Genomic DNA, 26,633 nt, shown 5'->3' with positions numbered 1-26,633 from the left:
TTTCGATATTGTATTGCAAAAAGTTCTTCGGAATTTCATCAATCGATGTTCATAGAATATCTACGTACCTTGGTAACATTGAAATTTTTTCACATAGTTTTTGAGGGTTAAAAACGGCCGATTTTAAAATTTTTAAATTTTCAATCGCTTATATCTCGAAAACTCTCACATTTAGAAAAAAATCACTCAGAGCTTTTCTATTTGGAATGATCCGAAAAACCTAAAAAAAATTAAATCACCGCTTGGATTGACATGAAATTTGGAATACGGATAGTCAGAGAAAAAATAAATGATATTGTGCCGATGTGTGCTTTTGACCTAGGGGCGAGTTTCACCCCTTCTCAGTTGCGACAAAATACTTTTGAGTTATTTGCGAAAAGCCGACTAAAAACGTGGTTATTTTGTTGAAAAATGAACATATTCACTTGCAAATAACTCGAAAAGTTTAGACTTAACGAAAAAACTCTATAGCACAAAATTTGCTTATAATTAGTTTATCCATTTCCGGACTTATTTTGGAAGTATATTTTTTCACTCCCGAGAAGGGGTTTCACCCCCAGGGCAAAAGTACACATCGGCACAATATCACTTTTTTCTTTGACTTCTTAGCTATGTGTATGCCAAATTTCATGTCAATCCAAGCGGTTCTTTAAAATTCAGAGGTTTTGCAATATTTACCGTTAACGAACGTACTACGAGTGGGATGAAATAAGTAACAAACAAAAAAAATGAGAACATAAAACAATTTGTAAATGCATAGGTATATTGTCTTTTATAAAATATCTTTTAATGTAAAAAATATGTATATATTTCTATTCTAACATGCTAATTAAAACTTTTCCGACGTTTTTTCGTTCTTCCAGTAATTTGGTAGCCTCCACAAATTCAGACATTTTCCAGACAGAATGTATGAGGGGGCTGATTTGTTTATCCTCTATCATGCTGAAGATAACGTCGAGAGTATGTTCGATCTTCTCTGGATCAGTTGCCAGGAGGATACCCAAATGTAATCCCGACACAACTCGATTATTTATCAATAGCGAAAGTAAAGGAACGTTATCATGATCTACAGTTGGAGATTCTTCTATGGGTGGAGTATCAAGTTCGTTCATGTTTGTTACTGCATTGTTAGCACCTGGTAAAACATGGAAACTATTTTAGTAATTTTGTTCAAAATTAACGTTGCAAGCTAGGTAATTTTATACTAAGAAACGCTGGACGATAAGAAAAAGTTTTTATGAAAATTAATAAAATAAAATATTTCTTAAATGTTCTGGCTTTTATAATGTGAGGTTAATCTGTAACGGTAAATACAATATATGTATATAGTCTGGACAGATTATCGGAGAATAGGCAATTATTGGGAAAAGTTATTTACCAGCAATTTCATTGCTGGAATCGAATCTTATGATTGTATATATTAATAATTTAAGTATGCAAAGTCCGCAGATAGTGTGCTAATTTTTTTATAAACAAAATGGCGTCCGAAAATCGTGTTTTTTTCAATTTTTGCTCTATAACTCCAAAGATTTTCACTTTATAACAAAAATACCCAAATAAAAATTCACCGTAATTAAATTCTGCATACGTGTTTTTACCGATTTACTTCGACGAAAATTTTCCCCGGAAAATGCGGGTTTTTGCAACAAACTCTTTAATTTTCAACTAAAGTTTGAGATGAATAATTGTTTATCAATAATTAAATAACTTGGTAATATAAAAGCTCTTTTCGTACAGATTATAATACCAGAAGCCGATGGCAACTGAATGAACAGTTTAGCAACAATTGAATTGTTAATTAAAAATTTACAGTCGCTATAATACCCACAATAATTATGATACAAAAGAATAACTATGATTTTTGTATAAAAAGACACTGTACCTATCTAATGTACTTTACATAATTGAAATTGAACTATTTAAGCGGCCTCAAAAATATTTTAAAATTATAAACAATTTTTTGGCTTATAAACAAATAGAATATCTCGGGAAATATTAAATTGAATTAAATCATGAAAATGGCATTGGAAAAAGCGGCAGGACGCTTCTTTTAAAAGAAAAAAACGTTTACTTGTGATTAGTGGTTCCTGAGGAACAACAGGTCAAAGTTGACCGGCATTTACGGCAAAGATATAAATATAAACAATAGGATCATAATTTTCGAACCGTCACCTTTTAATTTTTGTTCTCTTTCTCCGCACCAATTTTCATATCTTTAAAATACTCATAACATATATTATTATAATAAAAACTATCGATATTACTAGTGAAAATTGCCAAAAATAGCAAAATTCCAATAAAAAATTAGGTTGGAGAAAATGTAATCTCAAAGTTCAAAATGCATTTTCCCATGGGGCTTCCCATGAAGCAATTTTCTTCATTATTTTTTTGTTCCCAAGTAACTCGAGTAGAGCCATATAACTAACGCATTATTAAATGTCAAACTTGTTTTTGTTTTGTTGTAATAAATTAATTTATTGATTATAACAAAAAATTTTAATTTGTTTAAATAAAGATTGTTTAAATAATTATACAGCTTTCAAATGAGAATTTTTGTGTTTTTAACAGTAAAAGGGACACTTGTAGTAAGTTTACCTAAAAAAAATCTACACCTGAAAAAAATGTAGTTTTCTTTTTGTATTAATAAATTAATATATTATAACAAAACAAAAGCAAGTTTGACATTTAATAATGCGTTAGTTAGATGGCTCTACTCGAGTTACTTGGGAACAAAAAAAGAATGAAGAAAATTGCTCCATAGAAATGCCATTGCCGTAAATGCCGGTCAACTTTGACCGGTTGTATTCTTTTTCTCATGATCATCTTTCAGTGCGTCACAGTTTTTCGATTTCTCTCTAACGCATTAAATTGTATGTGACAGAAAAAAAGGCACGTCTGTGAATACTTTGGTAATTATTCTAGTTTGGTGATTATTCTAGTTGTCGATAGATGGCGCCATAATCAAAAAAGAGTTATTTATTAAATAAAATAATACTATTATCAATATAATCTGTACAATTTATAAGACTATACAAATGAAAGAAAATACCATTTTATAAATGCAATAGACACAATTGATTTGGTTTTATTCCAAATTGAAAATAAAATTTGACAACTGTCAGATTTAACTAAAATGTCACGTTAGAATAAATGTCATAAATGTGTATTATCACGGACTTACCTTTTTTTCTATAATTTGTGACGCACTGAAAAATATTCATGAAAAGGAGAATATCTCAGGAACCACTCATCACAATTAAACGTTTTTTCTTTAACAAGAAGCGCCCTGTCGCTTTTTTTCCAATACCGTGTTCATGATTTAATTTAATTGAATATTTCCCAAGATATTTTAATTGTTTATAAGCCAAAAAATTGTTTATAATTTTAAAATATTCCCGAGGCTGCCTAAATAGTCCAATTTCAATTATGTAAAGTACATTAAATAGGTACAGTGTCTTTTTATACAAAAATCATAGTTATTCTTATGTATCATAATTATTGTTGTTATTATAGCGACCGTAAATTTTTAATTAACAATTCAATTGTTGCTAAACTGTTCATTCAATTTCCATGGGCTTCTGGAATTATTATCTATACGAAAAGAGCTTTTATATTACCAAGTTATTTAATTATTGATAAACAATTACTTATCTAAAATTTTAGTTGAAAATTAAAGATTTTGTTCGAAAAACCCGCAATTTCCGGAGAAAATTTTCGTCAAAGTAAATCGGGAAAAACACGTCTCTACGCAGAATTTAATTACGGTGAATTTTAATTTGGGTATTTTTGGTGTAAAGTTAAAATCTTTGGAGTTATACCGGACTTTGCATACATAAACCTTTGCATACCGGACTTAATCTGCGGACTTTGCATACCTATATTATTAATATATACAATCATAAGATTCGATCCCAGCAATAAAATTGCTGGTAAATAACTGTTCCTTGCATTTTGCTAATTAGCCCAGAGTAATACCTTACAAGCAAATGCTGAATTCGGCCTTAGGGCCAAATAATTGGAAATAATGCGATATGTTCATAATAGAAATGTCAGGCGACGCACTGTGTCTAAAAGTATAATATTGTTCATATACTTCGGAATTACTTAATATACAGTCACGGACAAAAATATTGCATATTTTGAAATTACGTGTGAACTAAAATTTTTTGTGCTGCCCCAGTGCCATAGAAATAGGATTTCTTTTCCGAATGCGAGGTTTTAATGTATCATATAAATAGTATAATCGGATTTAAATTTAATATGGGTTATATGGTGGCCAATATAATTTTTAAATTAAATCTCATCAAGGTAAGTATTCACTATTCTACTGACATGAAGACCTGCGTCATGGTGCATTAACACGAATTTGTTCAAATATGGCTGGCAAATGGCAAAACATGATCTTCTTAAATGTTTTTACAGTTGAGTCCAGGGTTCTTTACCCGTGCGTCATCATTTAAAGCGTACGAAATAAGGCGGAAATTTACTAAACGCAACAGCAAGTGACAGAAAGTGGGTACTACTTCGATCACGGGTTATAATATAAAATTTAACGTTACCAAATAAATAGAATGTCCAATGAAAAGTTTTGCTTTAAAATTTTGGTGCATAATTACAGCTACATTTAAAGTAGCTTAATAAATTCTTATAATACCATTGATAAATAAATAAATAAACAATTTATAAAAAAATTCAATAACATATTTTCATTTTTGTTATTTTATCTTTATCGGAAACTTAAACACAAAACCATTCCATGTGTCAATGAGGTTAGCTTTGTACGTTGTAAAAATTAATCGCAAAATAAAATTAATACACTTACCATAAAATTTCAAACTCCAATATAAAATTAGTTTATGCACTATAAAAAACTTCAAAATGCAAAAATTCGAAAAATAACAGCAAAAAATTCAACAGACTGACAGCCACAAAAGTAAATAAACAAGAAACGTCATAAATTGTACTTAAAATGTGAAAACATCCCCAATCGTCTTTTTTGTACCTATCTCTTTTAAATGTACTGAGTCTAGAGCGTTCATTAAAATAACATGTGTTTTTACTTAATAACAGGCGGTAGCTGGTTTGTCATTGACATAGTTTCATGTATGGAAGAGAATGATGGTAGATAAGAAGTATGTGTTTTATTTCGCCAGGTATTAATGACGCACGGGTAAAGAATCGTGGACTCAAGTGTAATGCTCATATCAGCTGTCATTTACCCAATCACCTCCACAAGTTCGGTATCTCCTTTCCAAGAAATACCACTCCATGGCACTATGCCGCCGCCACCAAAATTAACACTGTATGAGGTTACATCTGGCATACCGTTCTCATTATGGAAGCAAGATTTACAAAACTTCGTGTACAGAAGAGTTGGCGAACAGTATGTAACCTCGTACAGAGCGTTAGTTTTGGTGGTGGTGGCATATTGCTACGGAGCGGTATTACTTTGAAAGGACATACCGAACACGTGAAAGTGATTAGGCGAACGCCAACTGATATGTACATTCTTCTTCTTCTTCTTCTTTTATATAGGCAGTACTGCCTGTTTTTCTTCAACGGTGCCTTTCATTCTGCCCCTAAGTTGTCATTCCATCTTTTCCTTGGGCGTCCTGTACTTCTCCTGCCTAACGGTGACTTGTCCCTGGCTATTCTTACTATCCTTGATTCAGACATCCTGCTTATGTGCTCATTCCACTCTTCTTTTCTGTTCTTTACCCAGGTATTTACATTGTCTACCCCACATTATGCGTCTGATTTCCTCACTTCTTACCCTATTCTGTAGTCCTTTTCCAGCAATCCTTCTTAAGATCTTCATTTCGTTGGTTTCCAGATGTCTTCGTGATTTGCTTTTATCTGGTCTTGTTTCGGCCGTGTAAGTCATAACTGGCCTAATAACTGACTTATACAGGGTGGTTCATCTTATTCGCCTCGGTCTCTGTACGGAAAACCACTTGATATTTTAAAAAAATTTCTTCACAGAAATATACAGGGCCTTTAATACTACAACCTAAAAATAATGTGAATTATACAGGGTGTTCTAAAAAAGAGTAGTATATCAAAGTTATATTTTTTCTTATGGAATGCCCTATATCTGATGACATTATTGAATTGACCTTAAAAAATAAGCTATACTTTCATAAGGGTTCCCTATACCTAAATACAGGGTGTTTTGATTTATTTCGATTTTTATAAAAATGTAAGGTTTTAGAAAAAAATAAATATCTTCGAATCTAAGAAGCAGTAACAAATTCTTTCTTGGATCTTAATAATAGACTATTTAGCATACTTAAACAGATGCTTATTGCAACAAAATTTCTTACAGGGTGGTCAAAATATGAGATTGTTCTATTAACAAATTCAAGCTGTAATAAGTTACTTATTTTAAATGGAACACCCTGTATCTTACTAGTCTATGGCGTAGAAAATTTGCTTACCTTTCAATTTGTATTAGGGTTTCCTATACCTATCTTTTTACAGGGTGGTCAAAATATTAGATTTTTCTATTAACAAATTCAAGCTGTAATAACTTACTTATTTTAAATGGAACACCCTGTAGCTTACTAGTCTATCGAGTAGAAAGTTTACTTAGCTTTCAATTCTTATTAGGGTTTCCTATACCTATCTCCCTTCATTTTTTAAATATTTAAAGATTTCCTAATTTGTAAGCTTTAAAAATTAGAATTACATAAGTACCTATGTCGTGTTTATGTACAACACATCACCAACACCGGCAATATACTTAGACAAGATACTGTCATTAATAATAAAATTTTCATTGTTATCATGTAATCACACAGAGTGTTGTATTATTTTAGTTGATTTTGGCCTACATGTGAAATTGAATAATATGTTTATTTTAAACTGCATACCCTATATTAGATGCCGTATTCTGGAAGATATTTAAATTATATTTCATTCCGTATAAGTATTTTCCATATCTTAACCCAACGGTTATTAAGTAAATTTAAGAACGCCACTTTTTGTTTGAATCTTTAAATCGCAATTACAAACAATTAAATGCAATGGCTACTTTGACGAAAACGAGCCTATTGTACAAAAATATGTAAAAATGGGTATTTACAGAATAACATGGGAATTTATATGTACAGAATAACATGTGTATTGAGAATGTTAACATGGAATTGAAGAGATTTTAAATATCTTCCATTATAAAGAATAGAATCTCGAGTATGTCATTTAAAATAAGAACACTCTGTGTGATTAAATGATAAAAATGTGAATTTTATTAATGAAACTATCTTGACTAAGATATTTAAGTATATTGCCGGTGTTGGTGATGTGTTGTACATAACCACGACATAGGTACTTAATTCTAATTTTTAAAGCTTACAAATTAGGAAATATTTAAATATTTAAAAAATGCAGCTAGATAGGTATAGGAAACCCTAATAAGAATTGAAAGCTAAGTAAATTTTCTACCCGATAGACTAGTAAGATACAGGGTGTTCCATTTAAAATAAGTAAGATATTACAGCTTGAATTTGTTAATAGAACAATCTAATATTTTGACCACCCTGTAAAAAGATAGGTATAGGAAACCCTAACACAAATTGAAAGCTAAGTAAATTTTCTACGCGATAGACTAGTAAGATACAGGGTGTTCCATTTAAAATAAGTAAGTTATTACAGCTTGAATTTGTTAATAGAACAATCTCATATTTTGACCACCCTGTAAGAAATTTTGTTGCAATAAGCATCTGTTTAAGTATGCTAAATAGTCTATTATTAAGATCCAAGAAAGAATTTGTTACTGCTTCTTAGATTCTTAGATATTTATTTTTTTCTAAAACCTTACATTTTTATAAAAATCGAAATAAATCAAAACACCCTGTATTTAGGTATAGGGAACCCTTATGAAAGTATAGCTTATTTTTTAAGGTCAATTCAATAATGTCATCAGATATAGGGCATTCCATAAGAAAAAATATAACTTTGATATACCACTCTTTTTTGGAACACCCTGTATAATTCACATTATTTTTAGGTTGTAGTATTAAAGGCCCTGTATATTTTTGTGAAGAAAATTTTTTAAAATATCAAGTGGTTTTCCGTACAGAGACCGAGGCGAATAAGATGAACCACCCTGTATATTCGGGCCTTTGTTTCCAATCTTAGGTGTTTGTTTTTCCAAATTGTGTTGTTTAGGCATCCGGCCGTTCTACTGACTTTAATTATTTGGTCTTTTACCTCTTCTTCGATATTGTTGTCGGCTGATAGATTAATTCCCAGATATTTGGAAGTAATTACTTGTTATATAATTTGATTGTCTAACTCCAATTTGCATCTTATTGGGTCTTTGGCAATTACTAAGCTTTTTGTTTTTTGGGCTAATATTTTCATATTCATTTCTTTTGCGTTAATGTTGAACTCATGCAATAATCTTTGTAGGTCTATATGTACAGTTACGGTCATTGAATAGTTTACAGGCTTACGTATCTAGGAGCCGATTTTTTTAATTTTTACCTCGTTTAAACGCACCTTTTACGTCAAAGTGACGTTGCCCGTGGTGTACCTAGAATAGGTTGATTAGAATTAAAAAACCTAAATATTATTATACTCGTAAATATATTTTACAAAACTTAACAAAATGGAAAGTATAGAAAGAAGTTTTTTTGACTAAAATAGATTATGGTCGTAATAACGAAAATAAGGAAGTCTGGTTTTAAAATAACCATTTTATTTTACATCTATTTTACATTAACCCACATACTACTACGGTCCTTTTAAAAGGCAATCGATCTATTTCCCTTAAATTGATAACTTAAACTTACCGTTGATAGATGGCGCCTGTGGGGTTTACTGTCAAACATATCGATCAAGATATTTCATCAGTTGCTCGCTTTAAAGTTTGTTTACGTACCGGCATAGCATTGTTTTGTTTTGTTTTTTAATTAAACATGGATACTGCTAATTGGAGGTAAGTTTTTTTTAATTACCAATCAAATGTGGGCGTTTTACATGATTTGCTAGTCATTGCTGTACTTACGTGTAATTATAGTGGAAATATTGCTTTGAGTTTTTTATTACTTTCTTGTGTACGGCCATTTTTGTTTTGTTCTTTTAAAAGGACAGTAGTAATAAGCACTACAAAATGGTTATTGTTTTAGGAAACTGCTAAAATTGCATGAGTTAATTGCAGAACTTGAGACAGATGAGATTCCAACGCCTCCTGATGGTATAATTCTTGTTCCTCCAGACAATGCAAATGATAATATAACATATTGCGATTTAGGAGACGAGGATGTCACAACGATAGACCATTTACCAGGAAGCCAGCTGAGAAATGACGTGGAGGTTGTTTTCGACAATCAAAATCATAGTGCAGAAGAGACGGATTCCGACGACGACGACGTACCTCTTGCCACACTACGCAAAGAAGAAACAAATCATCGATTATTCTCGAAAAACTAGGATCTGCACAATGGCTTATAGGTGATCTGTACCAGCATCCTAAAGATGTTTACTGGAGACCAGAAATCGGACCTAAACAGAATCGCACGCCATTACAACTCTTCAGGCTATTTTTTGACGACAACCTATTCAATATGATGACAACATACACAAATACATACGCGGCACAAAAAAACTTGACTAGTGATGTTACAGATAATGAAATTAGGTGTTTTGTGGGTGTGCTTATTTTGAGTGGCTACGTGGTGTTACCAAAAAGATATCTGTATTGGGAAAATCGTGATGACAGTCACAATGAAAAAGTCGCTGGAGCTCTATCGAGAGATAGATTTTCCCATATAATGAAAATTCTTCATGTGTGTGATAATAATAGTTTGGACAAAACAGACAAGTTTGCTAAAATACGGCCATTATATGATGCATTGAATAAAAACTTTTTAAATCACGCTCCTTTCGAACAAGAACATAGCCTAGATGAAGCTATGGTACCATATTTTGGAAAGCACCCTACTAAACAATTTATACGAAACAAACCCATTCTTTGGGGTTATAAGCTTTGGATGGGTACTCTTCGTCTAGGTTATATTGTATGGTTTACACCATATCAAGGCAACTCAGTGCAAATACCAGCCTCATACAAAAACTTGGGTCTTGGTTCGTCGGTTGTTTTGTCTTATGCAGATGTGCTTCAATCACGCTGGACAAAAACGAGATTCCACCTTTTTTTTGATAACTTCTTCTCATCCATGCATCTACTAAATGAATTAAAAACTAGAGGTCTTTTCGGTACAGGTACAATAAGGGACTATTCGCTCCAACAGCTATGAAAAAAAAGGAAAGGGGAACTTACGATTACAGATTAGATAAAAACACAGGAATTGTCGTTTGTCGCTGGCACGACAATAGTGTCGTTACAATTGCATCTAACTTTTGTTCAGTAAAACCACATCACTTAGTCAAACGGTTTTCCCATAAGGAGAAGAGACACATTTTTGTTTCTCAACCAAATATGATAAAGCAATACAATTCTTTTATGGGTGGCGTAGACCGCTGTGACCAAAACATTAGTCTTTACCGGATCTCTATAAGAGGGAAAAAATGGTACTTTCCGCTAATAGTACATGGAATTGACATGGCTATTCAAAACGCGTGGCAATTGGACCGAAAAGACGGAGGAACCCTTGATCAGCTTGAATTTAGAAGGCAAATAGCTTGCAACCTTTTGGAAACCTACAAAAAAGATGCCAAACGCGGCCCAACAAGACGGAATCCCAACACAGTCTTACATTCAAGATATGATGGTATGAACCATTTAATTGTTTATCAAGAAAAACAATCTCGTTGCGGACTTTGCAAGAAAAAGGTTCAGTTTTTGTGCGAAAAATGTAAAATACCATTACACCCTAAACAATGTTTTAAGGATTTCCATACTTTGTAATTATTTTTGTATTAATAAAGTTTTACTTTCTAATATATACTGCTTCTTACTGCTGTCCTTTTAAAAGAACATGCCATATTTTAACAGCTAATGCAAAAATTATTATTTTAGTATTTTTTGTAGTTAAGTAAGACACTTTTCATTATATTTCATTTAAGTAAAGATAAAAATCAAAAAAAAAATAGTTTCAGTAATATGTGGGTTAAATAATGACAAACGATGATAAATAATAAACAATAATTAATTTTTGTTGGAAGCCCCATTATTGCAATACAACTTTGCAGTCTTCTGTTCATAGATAGATAACACCAATTCCCTCATATTATAGTCACCAAACTCTTCACATGCCTGCTCAATTGCTTCCCATCTTATAAACTCTTACTCGGCCATTGCTATATGACTGAAATACTTTTTCATCGGTAACCCTAGACCAAACCTTCTTCGTGTTTGGCAATTGCTGTTGCTTTTTGCGCATCATTTAAATGCATTCTAACTATTTTGGAGGAATTTGATATCGTTTTATTTTATTTTTCAACACTCGCGAAATTTCTGGCAACTTTAAAATTTTTTGACTTTGACATTTATCAAATCCGTACGACACTGCAATTTTACAGTATTACAATATAAAAATTAAGGTGTAAACTATTTAGTGACCGTAACTGTACATTGATGTATGATGATATGTACATTGAAAACATTTTAGAAGATCGTGTTTTGCCATTTGAAAGCCATATTGGATATGACATATTGGTACTAATGCACGTCTTCATGTCGATAGAATAGTGAATACTTACATTGATGAGATTCAATTTAAAAACTATACTGGCCAGTATATATCCCAGTTCAGATTTAAATCAGATTAAAGTATTTATGTGATACTCTAAAACATCGCATTCGAGAAAGAAATCCTATTCCTATGACACAGGGGGGCTAAGAATAACTGCACAAAAAATTACATTCCACATGCATATGCAATATTTTTGTCCGTGAGTACCTATACAGTCGAACCCGCTTATTGGAATAGCCTTCGTGCCAAGCAAACGTGTTCTAATAACCGAGATATTCTAATAACCGATCATTGGTGGCTAGTAGAAAGGTTTCGGGACCTCAAATTTCTATTCCTTAAAGAGGGATATTCCTATAACAGGTATTCTATTAAGCGGGTTCGACTGTATAATAAAAATAATCTGACATTATTTTTTTTAAACAAAATGACGCATCCAATAGTCGGAAAGAAATTAAAAATATCAATCAAAACACAATACTTTTTTCCAAATTTGGTAATTTTAGGTCGCTGATTACAAATCTGAGATTATTTTTCTGTAAAACAAAATAGCGGAAATAAATTCGAAAATTCGAATTCAAAAATGGACTTTTGCAATTTCTGATTACGAATACAACTTCTTTTCGAAGTACAGTATTCAGAACCTATTACTTATGTACAACCGTCAATACATACTCAACAACCGCCAGAATCATCTAATATGCGTTATTTCAAACTTTTGTATTTAAATAACCCCCAGCAATGCAAAGGAAGTTAAAGGCAGCTAAACCAATGTGATTCTGTATCTTACTGTATCTACATTTTAGGATTAATAAGCGTTAGTCGCAGAACTCTGTATTTTTTGAATGTATGTTTACACAATTTTAATTATTTCAAGCATACTTGAAAAATAAGAATCTGCTTTACAGCGATAATATTGATAAGCTACAAAACGTTTTACAGCCTTTTTGTTTTTGATTTTTTTTGCAAATCATGGTTTGCTCAATAGTCCCAATTTTTTTTGTTTTAAGTAGACGAACAAATTATTTTGCTTTACAAACTTTGAGCAAAAATTGCAGCGATATTGTTCTTTTTCAAACTTATTAAAAGGCAACCAAACATTTACTTGTTTTTTTTTATCTATTTTACTCTGTACTATATTATACAGGGTGTTTGGTAAAGAATGGGCCATAGCTTAACCTTAGATTCCTGAGCTTAAAATAGGTCGATTTAAGCCAACTTACCTTAGTATGAAAGTTGATAATAATCGAAATACAGGGTGTCAAAATTAAACTTTTATTTTATTTATTCTTGAATATTTCCTGACAGGCATGGGATAACAACACGAAATTTGGTAAGAGGGGGTATTTTGCGACGAAAAATCTAAATTTGCCACCAAAAATTATGTATTACCCAGAGGGCGCCACATACGTATTTCAGCTCCCGTTTAATACTGTAGCATTACAAAATTCTGCTAAAATGTTTTGTTTTAAACCCGCCTTATGATCAATTATTCCTTGTATTTTGTGTTGGTGATACCATTCAATAAAATATTTTAAAGCCCGCCCTGTTAGAAATATTACGAATTATTTCACAATAATCCAAACATTCCATTGCTACAACGAATAATTTTAAATTTAAAATTTATTTAAAAGTAGCTAAAGTAACTATGAGATAGAAATTTTCAACAATAAACACTCGATGCCCTTGGGTACCTACTTGTGTTTGATTGGACGTTAAGGACGAATTTGGCTTGCAAGTCCGCGGTTAGAACAAGTTAAGAATTTTCGGTGAAGGTTAGGTACCGCGCGGAGGAGAGTTAGTTCGAAATGGATATTTGAACCGTACACAATGGTTTCACGTGGAACTCCAGAAGCAACACCTTACCGGCATAAGTTGGCTATTATCGCTATCTGAAGTCAATTGAATGGTTTACAATTTGTTCCGTGACTATTGAAGAATATCCATGAAAAATTTCACTCCATAATTTTGGGTTTTCAAGGTGAAAAGCAGATACGCAGTACAAATGAATTGCGTGACGCAGTACATACGCAGTTGTAGCCGGCTGGTGTGAAAGTTTCTGTTTTTTTTTAGTTTAGTCCAATGTTATCCTCTATTTGAAGTTCTCGATGAGATGTCTGGTTTCGTTCCCGCTTTTGTCCTGTTCCCACTGTCTAAGGTCCCCCTGTTTTCGTCATAAGAAGCCCAACCACGTGTTAAATGAAAAGTTTTAGTTTAGTGTGGTGTGACAAGGAGATGTTTTTTTTAAGAGATACGGTATATTTTTGTTTCTAAAAGTGATTAAATTCCAAGTAAATATTGAGAATTGCAGTTGGTAAATTTTTTTTAAATATTTTTATAGAGATTGCTTTCAATATGGTAAAATGTTGAAAACAGAATGATTGTAAAATGTTAAATATCTAAATATCCTTTGTTCTGTTTTGTTATTCTAGCTATCTAAGCATTTTTGTTCAAAAATAAAGCCCTAATAGTATGTAAATTAAATAATTTGGAATGACATTTGACAGCTACATGACTTTGAAATATGTAGGTCAATTTTGTTTTGAAATACACTGCTCCATGAAGTTTTTGTATTGGTAAAAGTCATATAAAGGTAGTTTTTTATTTGTCATTCCTGTTGTAAAGTCGGTATTTCTTTGAGAGTATGTTTCTCTAAATAATCAAAATGAAGTTTTAATAAACATTTTAACAATGTACCTATTTTTATTTCTGTAATCCTTTGGAAAATTATTTACCAGATTTCTAATACAACTGAAATTGAGTTTTAGTAAAGGAGAAAAGAGAAAATGGCATAGAAGCCAAGGATGAAGTTAAAAGTTGCCCAATTAGACCCAAAAGAGGAATGTCACCCAATTTGGTATCCGTAAGTACAGGTATATGTCCAGTAAGAACCCAGTAATGAATCAGAGGATTTTTCAAACGGCGTCCAATTTTGTTTAAATAGTAGAAAGGTCCTCTAGTCAGTGTAAGTATCCTTTGTTTATTTGATAATGGTAGTTAGTTTCTTCTAAATCCCTCCCATTCCTTAAAAGGATTCCACGACCTGCCACCGAACCACTCAGCTGTCGTTCGCAAAAGAAGGTTTGAGTGTCTGCTTTTTCTTCTTTAGCCCCACTTCGTTAATTTTATCTCTGACCCCACCAGACATTTTAAAACGCAACAATACGTTCAATTTTTTTTATCCCCCACTCTACGTACCCTTTGAATCAAAACTTTCATTCTCTTAATATTTTTACTTGAAAAAGATACACTACATTCATCTCGCTAAACTCAACGGTTTTCGAGATAAACGCATTTTAAGTCTGCGATACAACATAATTTTTTGTATAATATCATTGTAGTTATACCAGAAAAATTACTTAAAACCATAATAATTGTGCCAGTTCTCATATTTATGTCGTTGCATCGCAAATTCCATTTGAAGAAATTTGAGATACATTTTGGAATTTTTTATGGTTTTCGGGTTAAGTTATTTTTCGGGTGTAACTATGTACAATTATATTATACAAAAAATTATGTTGCCTCGCAGATTTAAAATGCGTTTATCTCGAAAACGGTTAAGTTTAGCGAGATGAATGTAGTATACCTTTTTTAAATAAAAATATTAAGAAAATAAAAGTTTTGATTCAAAAAGTATGTAGAGTGGGTAATAAAAAAAATTAAACATATTAAATTAGCGCTGAAAGGCGTATGTGGCGCCCTCTGGGTAATACATCATTTTTGGTGGCAAATTTAGATTTTTCGTCGCAAAATACCCCCGCTTACCAAATTTCGTGTTGTTATCCCATGCCTGTCAGGAAATATTCAAGAATAAATAAAATAAAAGTTTAATTTTGACACCCTGTATTTCGATTATTATCAACTTTCATGTTAAGGTAAGTTGGCTTAAATCGACCTATTTTAAGCTATGGCCCATTCTTTACCAAACACCCTGTATACTTGCCAATATAATATTTATGTTTATCTTGATACATTGAATCCCACAAATCGATATACAGAGTGAGTTTTATGTATGGAAACACTCAATTATCTCAAAAACGGCTTACACGATTTTTATAGATTTTGGTAGGTATGGGTTTTCTAATGCGGCCGATATTATAGTGCTAATTACATTGTTGTCATATTTTCCGTTTTTCTGGAAATCTAACGAACTTTCTTATTTCAAATGGAACACCCTGTATATTTTTTGTGTTTTGAAGTCCCTAAGAAATACTGATAATTTTTCATGTTATATTCCCTATACCTAATTACCATAATTTCGGAGTTACATATTGCTACATTTATTTAAAAAAAAATTTAAACAAATTATAAAAATCAATTTTTTTGACCCGGGTAAATACTATTTTAGGTTGTTTGAATCATGGGGAACAAAAAAGATATTTTATAATTTTCCTCTAAAATTAATCGTTTCTGAGTTATAAACAATTTAAAACTGAAAAAAATCGAATAACGACGATATTCAAGGTTCAAGAGCACAAATAAACAATCTTATTTTTGAAACTGCGAAGTACCAAATTCAACATCAATCCTTATTTTATCAGATACCGATAAGTAATTTAAGGTTGTTTCATTTTAAAACATTGTTATTTTAAATGTTAATGCAGCCCGATCGCCCGTCCTCTCATACGCACTTCATTAAAAATTAAAAATCAATGTTTTAGAATAAAAAGAGACAAAAAATCTTATGGCAAGCTATCAGAAGAAGAGTTGAGCTTGAATTTAGGTACTTTATAATTTCAAAAATTATATTTTTTACTTGTGTTTTAGAACCTGAAAAATCGTCATTATTCGATTTTTTTCAGTTTTAAATTGTTTATTACTCGAAAACGATTAACTTTAGAGAAAAATTACAAAATACCTTTTTTGTTCCCAATGATCCAAAGAACCTAAAATAATATCCACCTGGGCCGAGAAAATTGATTTTTATAATTTGTTTAAATTTAAAAAAACAATTTTTAAAAATAAATGTAGCAATAACTCCGAAATTATGGCATTTAGGTATAGGGAATATAACATGAAAAATAATCAACATTTCTTAAGGACTTCAAAACGAAAAAAATATATAGGGTGTTCCATTTGAAATAAGAAAGTTCATTGGATTTGCAGAAAAACAGAAGATCTGACAACAATGAAATTAGCACTATAATATCGAACGCATTAGAAAACCCCTACCTACCAAAATCTATAAAAGTCGTGCAAGCCGTTTTCGAGATAATTGAGTGTTTCCATACATCACTCTGTATGTGCCGATATACAAAAGATGAATATCGATATCTTTAATTTATTGATACATCGTTGCCGTCCCTAAAAACACCGGCCAAAAAGCCAATATAGGCCTGGATCCCGCGTACCAAATTCATACGGCAGTTAGAATTGTCACCATGACGACTTCATTATTTTGCACTATTAATTTGTATATTTATAAGTAACTGACGTTCTCCCAGAGCAGTTGCTAACAATTATACAAATTAATAGTGCAAAATAATGACGTCGTCATGGTGACAACTCTAACTGCCGCCTGCAGTTGCCGTCGATGTCGGAATCGTACCTTTAAGGTACGATTCCGACATCGAAGGCAACTGCAAACGGCAGTTAAAGTTGTTACCAAGACATACGTATTTACTTTGCACTATTAATTTATATATTTATTAGCAACTGACGTTCTGCAGAACAGCAGTTGCTAACAGAGCCTATTTTACTTCAAATCAGACCCTAGGCACTACTCAATTTTCGGGCCCCTAAATATGATTTAATAATAATAATAATTTTTTTAAATGAATTAATTCTTTAATAGAAATATAGTGGCACCAGAAATTTAAATTGTTATTAACAATAAATTAAATTTATATTTAAAAATACACTGTGTCGCATTTAAGATGAAGACAGTTCTATATTTCGGCTATCAAAATAAATATAGATTTGAAGTTTTCACAGTCATATATAGGTTGAAGGTTCACATTCTTTAACATACTCAACTGATTTAAATTTTAATCGCGGCCTACTGCGAATCCACAAACAGGGTAAACCCCTCATAGCAAATTGCATGACAAAATTCGCACTTTTAGTTTTTTCAGTATTTGTAGTCAGGATCCTAAAATTCGCTTGTCTCGAGAAGCACCTCGGCCCAGCCAATTTTAAGTTTTAGGATCCTGACTACAAATAATCAAAAAAACTAAAAATACGAATTTTGTTAGGAAATTATGAAATTTGGTATGTGAGGATAGAATATTTGGAATATCTTTTTCAAATAAGTTTTTCCAATATCTCTACGAAGCATAATATCGAAAATTTACCCTGTTTGTGGAGTCGCAGTAGGCTGCGTTTAAAATATAAATTTCAGCTGAGTACCTTAAAAAATGAATGTGAACGTGCAACCTGTATGACTGTGCAAAACTTGAAATCTGTATTTATTTGATAGCCAAAATATAGGGCTGTCTGGGGTCCTGACAAATAATCCCCGGACAAATAATTCCGGACAAAAATCTCCACAAATTATCCCTGGACAAAAACTCCCCAGATAAAAAATCCCTACAAAAAATCCCCACAAATAATCCCCGGACAAAAGATCCCCACAAAAAATTCCGTATAAATTTCCCACAAATGTTTTTGGACAAAATATCCCCATAAAAAATCCCGGACACAAAATCACAAGAAATATTTGCTGCCGAATAGTTTTTTAGAAGTTTTGTGTTAAATCAAGTTTGAACCACGTAATATCATACCATCATTGTCTTTTAAAATCTCACATCATCGTACGTTTTGACAGATGCATTAACTGCCGTGATAAACCTGGTGTCCCGTGGCTCATGAGGGAGCATATTGTTTTTCCTTGTTGTAGATTGCAAACAACATTAGAGAGCAAAATTAATATCAGTATAGGATTTTGTATGTATCAAAACAATTGAAATTTCCAGTAAGTTCAATTCCAATGTCAGAACCATGCATCGAGAGGAAAGTTATGCAAAGATTTTCGATTATTTTGACTTTTTTGGTGCTTTTGGGAACAAATTTATGGGCATTACTATTCGATATCCGGTTTGTAAAAAACGTAATTAAGGATCAGTGTGCATCCATAAAAAAAACTTTAAAAATTTATCCAAAGTCAAACCAGACATAGCAGCTGTTCGGGGAGAGGCCAGATCGGGGAAAGGCCTAGAAAAAGGTAGAAAGATGCAGCCAGAGAAGATCTGGAGAAAATGGGAATATGGCAATGGAACATAGTGGCACAGGACCGACAAATATGAAAGGCAATAGTAAACAAGGCAAAGACTCTCGACGGGTTATAACGCTATTGATGATGATGATGACTAAATATTTTTGACGTTACAAAAAGCAACAGGCATTACAGTCAAGATTATCGGAGCGGGCAAAAGATTTAGGCGAAAAATTATAACATGATTCCCTTATCCCATTCCCCATATCTTCTACGATTTTTAACAAAACTCAACATTGGAATTCGAAATTTGGTAATCGAAATTACAATTCATGCTTAATTTTAATCACTAATTATTATTTTCGTGCCGAAAAGCAGTTTCATGTCGATTGTTATAACTCTCTTGCACTAAGACTGAAAAACATTTGCGTCGATTGCATTGACGGGAAAACTTTTAGAGAACTATTCGGCAGCAAATATTTCATGGAGATTTGTTGTCCGGGATTTTTTGTGGGAATACTTTGTCCAAAAAAATTTGTGGGGATTACTTGTCCGGGATTTTTTGTGGGGATTTTTTGTCCGGGATTTTTTGTGGGGATTTTTTGTGGAATTTTTTGTCTGGGGATTTTTGTCCAGGGATAATTTTTGGGGATTTTTTGTCCGGGATTATTTTTTGTCCGGGGATTATTTGTCCTAGCTTCGGTTATCTTCATCTTAAATGCGACACACTGTATATATGTCATTTCCTTTTGTAAATAATTTGGCGGTTGAACCGTAGAAGGATAGACCGTTCTTGGACAAAAATTTAATGGTTCCTATTATTGGTTGAAGAACGTTTCTCCAATGTTCCATTATACCCACTCAGAGTAAGGAAAACAATAATTTTCGTGGAAATCAGTTTACACACGTAACAATAAATACGGCTACATTTAGAACTGTACACTAACCACTCGCGAAGAATTTTTCCCCATTAGCTTTCATGTTATAGAAAACTGCATTTTGCAAATGTCTGGTTTTATCATTATCCAGTTGTGTACGATATTGTTGAAATTCCAGATTTAAATGTTTTGGCCAATCCCCTATATCACTAGGAAAAGAGTTATTGGCATTGTCGTTTTCTATAGGAGATGACGGAGATGTACTTATGACAGGAGAAGTCGCTTGAAAATCAACAGTGAAGTCATCATTTATCATTTCCAGTTCGTAAAATGAAAGAATTTTGAAAATTTATTTCGTTATTGCTATAAAAATTTTTTTGGTTATTTTTTCCGGGCCCCATTAAAATGCGGGCCCGATGCAGGTGCCTCACGGGCCTAGTGGTAAAATAGGCCCTGGTTGCTAATAAATATACAAACTAATAGTGCAAAGTAATGACGTCGTTATGAACTTTAACTGCCGCTTGCAGTTGCCGTCTGCCGTCGATATCGGAATCGTACCTTTACGGTGTCTAAATAGTCTAGTTGATGTAAGGGAACACTGCAACAGGGGAAGTTTTAATCGTGGAACGTGTCATCCCGACAAGTTTATCATTGTGAAAACTAGCAGGTTGTTTTAAGTTTATTCAATAGCAAACTATAGATAATATATGAAAAAATGTTTATCCGACAGATATTTTGGACATTTTAATAAGTCCGTCACGTAGAACATGTCAAATGACAGGAATTATGTTGGTGGTAAATAGCAGTCCGATTTTTGAATGAGAGTTTAATAAAAGGGTACCAAATCAATTGGAAGTTCTTTCCGACAAAATACATGGGACGTTTTCGTAGTCTGACGTTCGAAACCTGTAACCTGTTCCACAATTAAAACTTCCCCTGTTCCAGTGTTCCCGTACATCAAAGTTTGTCCAACTAAACACCCTTAAGCTACTAACAAATTTTCAGCTTGATATTAATAAACTTTATTTTGGTACGCGGGATCCTGGCCTAATACTTCTTGACAACCTAACCTGTTGTTTAATCAACGTTTTAAAAGATATTTAAAAAATCTGGCTTTAATTTTTCATAATCACCAAAACCATCACATGCGTAATTTAATTTTAAATCGTGAAAACAAACAGAAAAACCAAATAAAATGGAAAACTTATCTAAAAAAAATATTTTATAAAGTTCTACCTATTAAAATAATCCTTCCCAGCGGTCTCAAAAGACTTTGTAAGAAAGTAAAAGTGGGCCCACTTTCATTCGAAAGTATTACATCGAATTTGTACTCTTGAACATTCTCCAAAAACGTATCGTTACATAAAAATGTGTCCACGCCATTTTTTATGGCGTGTTCTTCTTTGAGCAGTGATCCAGTACCAACTATGTGTACTCCTTCCACGGTCCTAGCTATCTGGACTGCTGCGGATCCAACACCACCTAACAATATAAATTGTCATCAGAATGTAATCAGACTTGTTTAAATATGTATGATATTAGTTGTTAGTAGTATTAGAATTTCTTATTGATTAACCACAAATACAAAAAAGCAGTGTTAAGTCGAAGAAGCGAGCATATAAAATTTAACACGGTGTTGGACGCTATGCTTTTAACTACGACACAGAGAGAGATCATATTGTTATATCGGCAACACCTCTACAGTACGTCAAGAAGTAGCAGATAGGATAAAAAGCCTATTATTAATCCCGTCGAGTCTACAAGCTAGAAATTGGATGGTCGATGGTTCGAATTTTCAATCGGAATCGGTACTCAAAAAAAATAATAACGCCAACTTCACATAGTAACTCAACACTAATGACTTATGATATGACTCCTAAAGAACTCGTGTAAATTGATCTATTCACCAATGCATGCCATACCAAGAGCATGTCTGCTTATTTCAAACTAACTAAATTTATTTCCGTTCCAAAGTTCATCACCAAAGATCTTTCACCAACGGAAGTGGAAATTCCTATCGAAAGAGCTAAAAGGCGTATTGTAATAGCTTCTTCTTACTTTCCCGATACGAAGATAACCCTCCGCCAGAGGAAGTTCAAAACCTCATTATCATACTTTGTGATATACCGAAACAGACTGGCTGATGTTTATACAAAAACAAACTACAGTTACACCGTTTAAATCGTAGCATAGTATACGATAATCAGGATAGTATACGTAAAGCATTCAATACAGCCAAAAGTTAAGGCATAACGGGGAGCTATAAAAAAGCTCTAACAAAATATAACAATATTAATTACGAACATCTAAAAGAAGGACTAAGAAAATGCGAATAAAAACAGTATGTTATACGAATAGATAGTGGGAGACTAGCCCGAATAGCAAAAGATTTAAGACTAACAGGCATCAGACCTTTAGGAAGACCCTTTTAAAGATGGCGAGATAGCTGGCAGTCAACGTACACAGACTACAGCGCCATTTTGGGCCATAAAAAGTTAACCTCAACAGACCACTACAGCGGCATTGGACCACTTTAAACTCCAAACGGTGAGTTTACGCGAACCAAAGACAATATTTATTGAAGATTAATCAAAGGCTGAGCTTGATGAATCTAATGAAATGAGCACACAAAATATAATCAAATGAGCTATTATCAATAGTTTTAAGCCCTACAAATCTTCTGGGAACATAACATGTTTCGAACTCTACTACTACAGGGCATTGATCCAACTACCTCACGTAGCAAAAATATTCAAAATGATTTTTATTTTAGGTTATATTCCAAAATAAATGTTAGCGGCTGTTTTATTCCTAAAGGCCGATTTATCTTAGGACGGGACGTGCAAGGGACGTTGACTTGCAGAGCACGTTGAAAAAACGTGTGATTTGAAAGACATTTGCTAGTTTATAGTACAACGGGACGGGTATTGTTTCACGGCTCGTGTCGTACACGCTCCGTCCTAAGATAGATCCGGCTTAACCGTGTCAGACGGGAAAGAATGCAAAATCATATAGACATATTTTAGCTTAAGAGGCTACAGTAGCGATCAACAGGTAGCAACAAACGCGTTCCAAGATTGCGGCTCTAATTTTGAATATTTTGTCGAGATATTTGGCACACATATTCGTAATATAATAAAGAATAGCGGTACAGAGCCCAATTTCAGAAATAAGTTAGTACGTGGAAATTACTCTATAACTAAATAAAACATTGAAAAAAGGAGCCTGTACTGCCATTAAGAAGAAAAAAAAAATAAACTTTCTTCAAATAAACTTTTTTATCCCACGCCTATATTTTGTGTACTCTTGGAACTACTAAAATTTTTTATTTCTAACAAGAAATCGAACATACTATAACTAAATAACTAATTAGGCAACACAGAGAAATTATCACTGTCATTTTGACAAACCTGCGTCAGATTTTCTCTAATCTGTTCTGTCATCTTTATCGATATCTGTTCAGTGCAGTAGTGTGTTAATTTAAGAATTCGTTATTGTTGTTTCATAGGAAAGTAGTGTTTACTGATAGTTAATTTATTATATATTTGTTGTTGTATAAGTTGTTGGCCTCTTTGAAAGAATAGATTGTTGTTAATTGTGAGTTTTAGTTATATGTAGGTAGGTAAGTATATTTTACGTAAAAATATTTTGAATTCTCATGCGAGTATATAAAGTTTTAGGAGAATTTTTTATTCTAAAAATATTATCAATAGTTTAACAAAATGGAAAAAGTAAATCAAACGAAAAATAAAGTGAAACCTTTCAAGAAAAAGTCCATTAAAAACCGTGCCAAAATTATGCGAAAATCGAAATTTGTTTCGCTTCACAACAAAAAATGATTATTTATTATTGTTTTATTATTAGATATTTCATGTAAATACCTATCTTAACATAAAATTTTCACCCATTTTGGTTTAGTTTTATAAATATCTATTTATTAATAATAAAATCGTTTTTTATTACTTCCATTTAGCGCGACTATGATATTGTCAAAATATTAATCTTAGATAATGTTAAAGATTACCACTGTTGTTTTTATGATACTATCTCCCGAAGTTATATTTTGTTGCTACCTGTTGATCGCTACTGTTTACTCTTAAGCTTTCTTCTAAATAGAATTATAAAGTCTACCGCTTCAAGAAGAATAATTTGCCTGTCAATCAGGCAAATCCACCATAGATGGCTAGTACTGTCTTGTTAAAGGTCTTGAAAAAAGCGATTCTTAGTGTATTCATAGACAGACGGAGAACTTTCATTATCAAATTCTATCCATGCAGTCAAGTGACTCGGATTTCAATCTCATAAATAAAATCCCAATTGAAAAAAAAACATGTGACATTATGGGCATGATCAATGGCACGCATTTCTGTTGGTACAAGTGCTGCTTGAATGTCACAACAATTTATGTAGGCGACGATTATAATATGGCGGTCTTAAAACAACATAGATACATAGTTGTTTCATATTCATAGAGTAGAGGGGATTAAATAGTTTTCGCCAGCGCTGTTAGTGGTTCAACTGAATTTGTTATCCGAGATTATCACAACATTTTAGTTGACTTAGTTGGCGGTTCAGTTTTTTGTTAACGTATTATATGATATAAAATTATCAGTTTATCAGTTAACGCAGCGCTTCTCAACCTGTGGGGCGCGCCCCCCTAGGGGGGCGCGCTTTTAGTAATGGGGGGGCGTGAGCATATAAAAAAATACACCAACATCATTAACTAATTTACTAAAATCAAAGCAAAACAAAATTCTGACAAAATAAAAAATAAAATACACATTACCACTGAATAGGAGTTATAATCATAAAGAGCACTCAATACTAAAAAGTAAGATTTTACTGTTTTTTGTCAAAATTATTGAACGAGGGGGGGCGCGGTGAAAATAATTATGGAAGATTGGGTCGCAAAGGGTAAAAGGTTGAGAAACGCTGAGTTAACGTATAAAGTTAACTTGTGAAAAGACGGAGGTAAAATTTTTAAAATCTATTTAAATAGTGACAAATAAGTATAACTTCTTTCGTGCGTACAAAGTAAAATTAGATCTCAAAAGTATATGATACACATGAAGGCAAATAAATTCCAAATGGACATATTGGAATTAAAAATTTGAACAAATGAAATATTATGGAATACACTGTTTCATGCAAAAGCTTACCACCACTACTTTTAACGCTTAAGAAATGAATGAAAATGAAATTAAGATATTCTGTTAAACAAATTAGAGATGTTAATTAAACTACATTCCAACTGATCGGTCAAACTTTACCTGTACACGACAAAACAAGTACAGACTCGTTCTCTCTTAGATTTCCTAAATTTAACAAAGAAATATATGCTGTCAAGTAATTGACGAAAATAGCTGCCCCAAGTTTGGTATCAATAAAATCTGGTAATACAAAGCAATTGTTAGGGTTCAGTCTTACGGTATCTCTGTACATGCCTCCATGGTAATCATAGCATATAACCTTTTGCCCTACCTACAAATTAGATATCGATAAGTAAGATTTTAATCGTACTTATGTGATAATAAAATTATAATTCCACATTAGATGTAAGAAGGAAGTCATATGTAACAATATTTAGATTGTCATCATTTTCCGATATGGTACAAATGTTTGGAATAAATTCGGTATTTCGTAAGCCGGCGAATTTGAGGAAAAATCCCGAAGCGGGTCAATTTTTATTTCTAAATTATGAGTTGTTGCCATATATTATATCATACTAGTGATAAAGAATATAGACCTTATAGAAGGGTACTGCCCTGTAACGTTTCAGCATAGGATTTTGTGCACCAACTGAGTTGGTGCATGTGGCCTGTACAATGACTACAGTATTTTCAAGGAACAAATAAACGTGACCATATGTTCCATTCAAACTCTTCTTCTAGGAGAGTATATCGCCGCCGCCTACGAAAAGTATAACTCCGAAAAATGCCGTTAAGAATATAGTCGAGAAAATGAAGCTGAAAAAATGGCAAAACCTCGCAATTTTTTCGTCCAGCATCGATTTGTACAAAAATTTGGGATTAGGCTCATTACACCCTCTAGTTCATTTTCTATATTGAGCCGTTGTACGCTTTTGGTTTTGTAAGGGTGAAAACTACCCCTAGTTTTAAAAAATTATAAAATAACATTTTAAACTTTAATATTGTCAACATTTGGTTCTTATTAGTTACACAATGAATGTTTTATGCCTTAAGATATACTATCATAATATTTCAACCCTTAAAACCACCCTTGTTGGAGCTATATATAAAAAATTTACGTATCCTAAAAGAATAATTTCGGCTTGCATCTACATATTTACATAAAAATTTGGGATTAGGATATTTCACCCTGTACTTCATATTCTATATCATGCTTAAGGGCGTTGATTATTTTTAGGAGTGTAAACAACCCCTTATTGTCAAAAATTATATAAAAACATTGTATATTTTAATATAGGTAAAATTTGGTTTTGATTGGTTAAATAATGATTGTTTTATACTTTAGGATATAATATCATAATATTTTAACCCTTAAAAACCACCCTTAATAACATTACAGTTTTTATAAGTAGATATTTTAATAGGTCTATACAGAAAAAAAAGTAGAATTAAAGAATTACAAAAACATTTATTTACACAAAAATACGAATTTACAAATATGTACAAATACAAAAACAGATAGTTTTTTAGTCATCTTCCAGTATACGAACCGGTTCTGTGGTATTATACATACATTGAAAATTATCCATAAGCGGACTATCCGAATTTTTCGAAAAAAAAATCGTTTTATATACATAGCTCCTTGATTTTTGGCGGTGAAAACATTTTTCAAAAATGACTTTGTAGGATTTTTATAGAGTTATAAGACTGTGTAAACTAAATTCCTTAAGATCCCTCAGTTTTTAATTAGGATGGGTTTAAAGGGCTCGAATAAGGGGGTGTTTGCTCGTAAATA

The 26,633-nt window shown here is 32.4% G+C and overlaps 1 protein-coding gene across 1 annotated transcript in view; it reads right to left on the bottom strand.

The window, feature by feature from the left end:
• Window positions 1-745: 745 nt before the first annotated feature.
• Window positions 746-26,633, bottom strand: part of LOC114342936 (synaptic vesicle membrane protein VAT-1 homolog) — an 85,253-nt gene continuing 59,365 nt past the window's right edge. Inside the window, exons 3-5 of the mRNA XM_028293741.2 lie at window positions 24,959-25,169; window positions 20,925-21,170; window positions 746-1,135 (exon numbers count right to left, since the gene is read on the bottom strand). Of these exons, the coding sequence (XP_028149542.2) occupies window positions 813-1,135; window positions 20,925-21,170; window positions 24,959-25,169 (780 nt within the window). The 3' untranslated portion in view covers window positions 746-812. The remainder of the gene's footprint in view (window positions 1,136-20,924; window positions 21,171-24,958; window positions 25,170-26,633) is intronic.

This window comes from Diabrotica virgifera, chromosome 7 (assembly GCF_917563875.1).
Source record: "Diabrotica virgifera virgifera chromosome 7, PGI_DIABVI_V3a".
Lineage (NCBI taxonomy): Eukaryota > Metazoa > Arthropoda > Insecta > Coleoptera > Chrysomelidae > Diabrotica > Diabrotica virgifera.
Note: the sequence above shows the minus strand (reverse complement) of the source record. Positions and strands in the feature narration are given on the sequence as shown.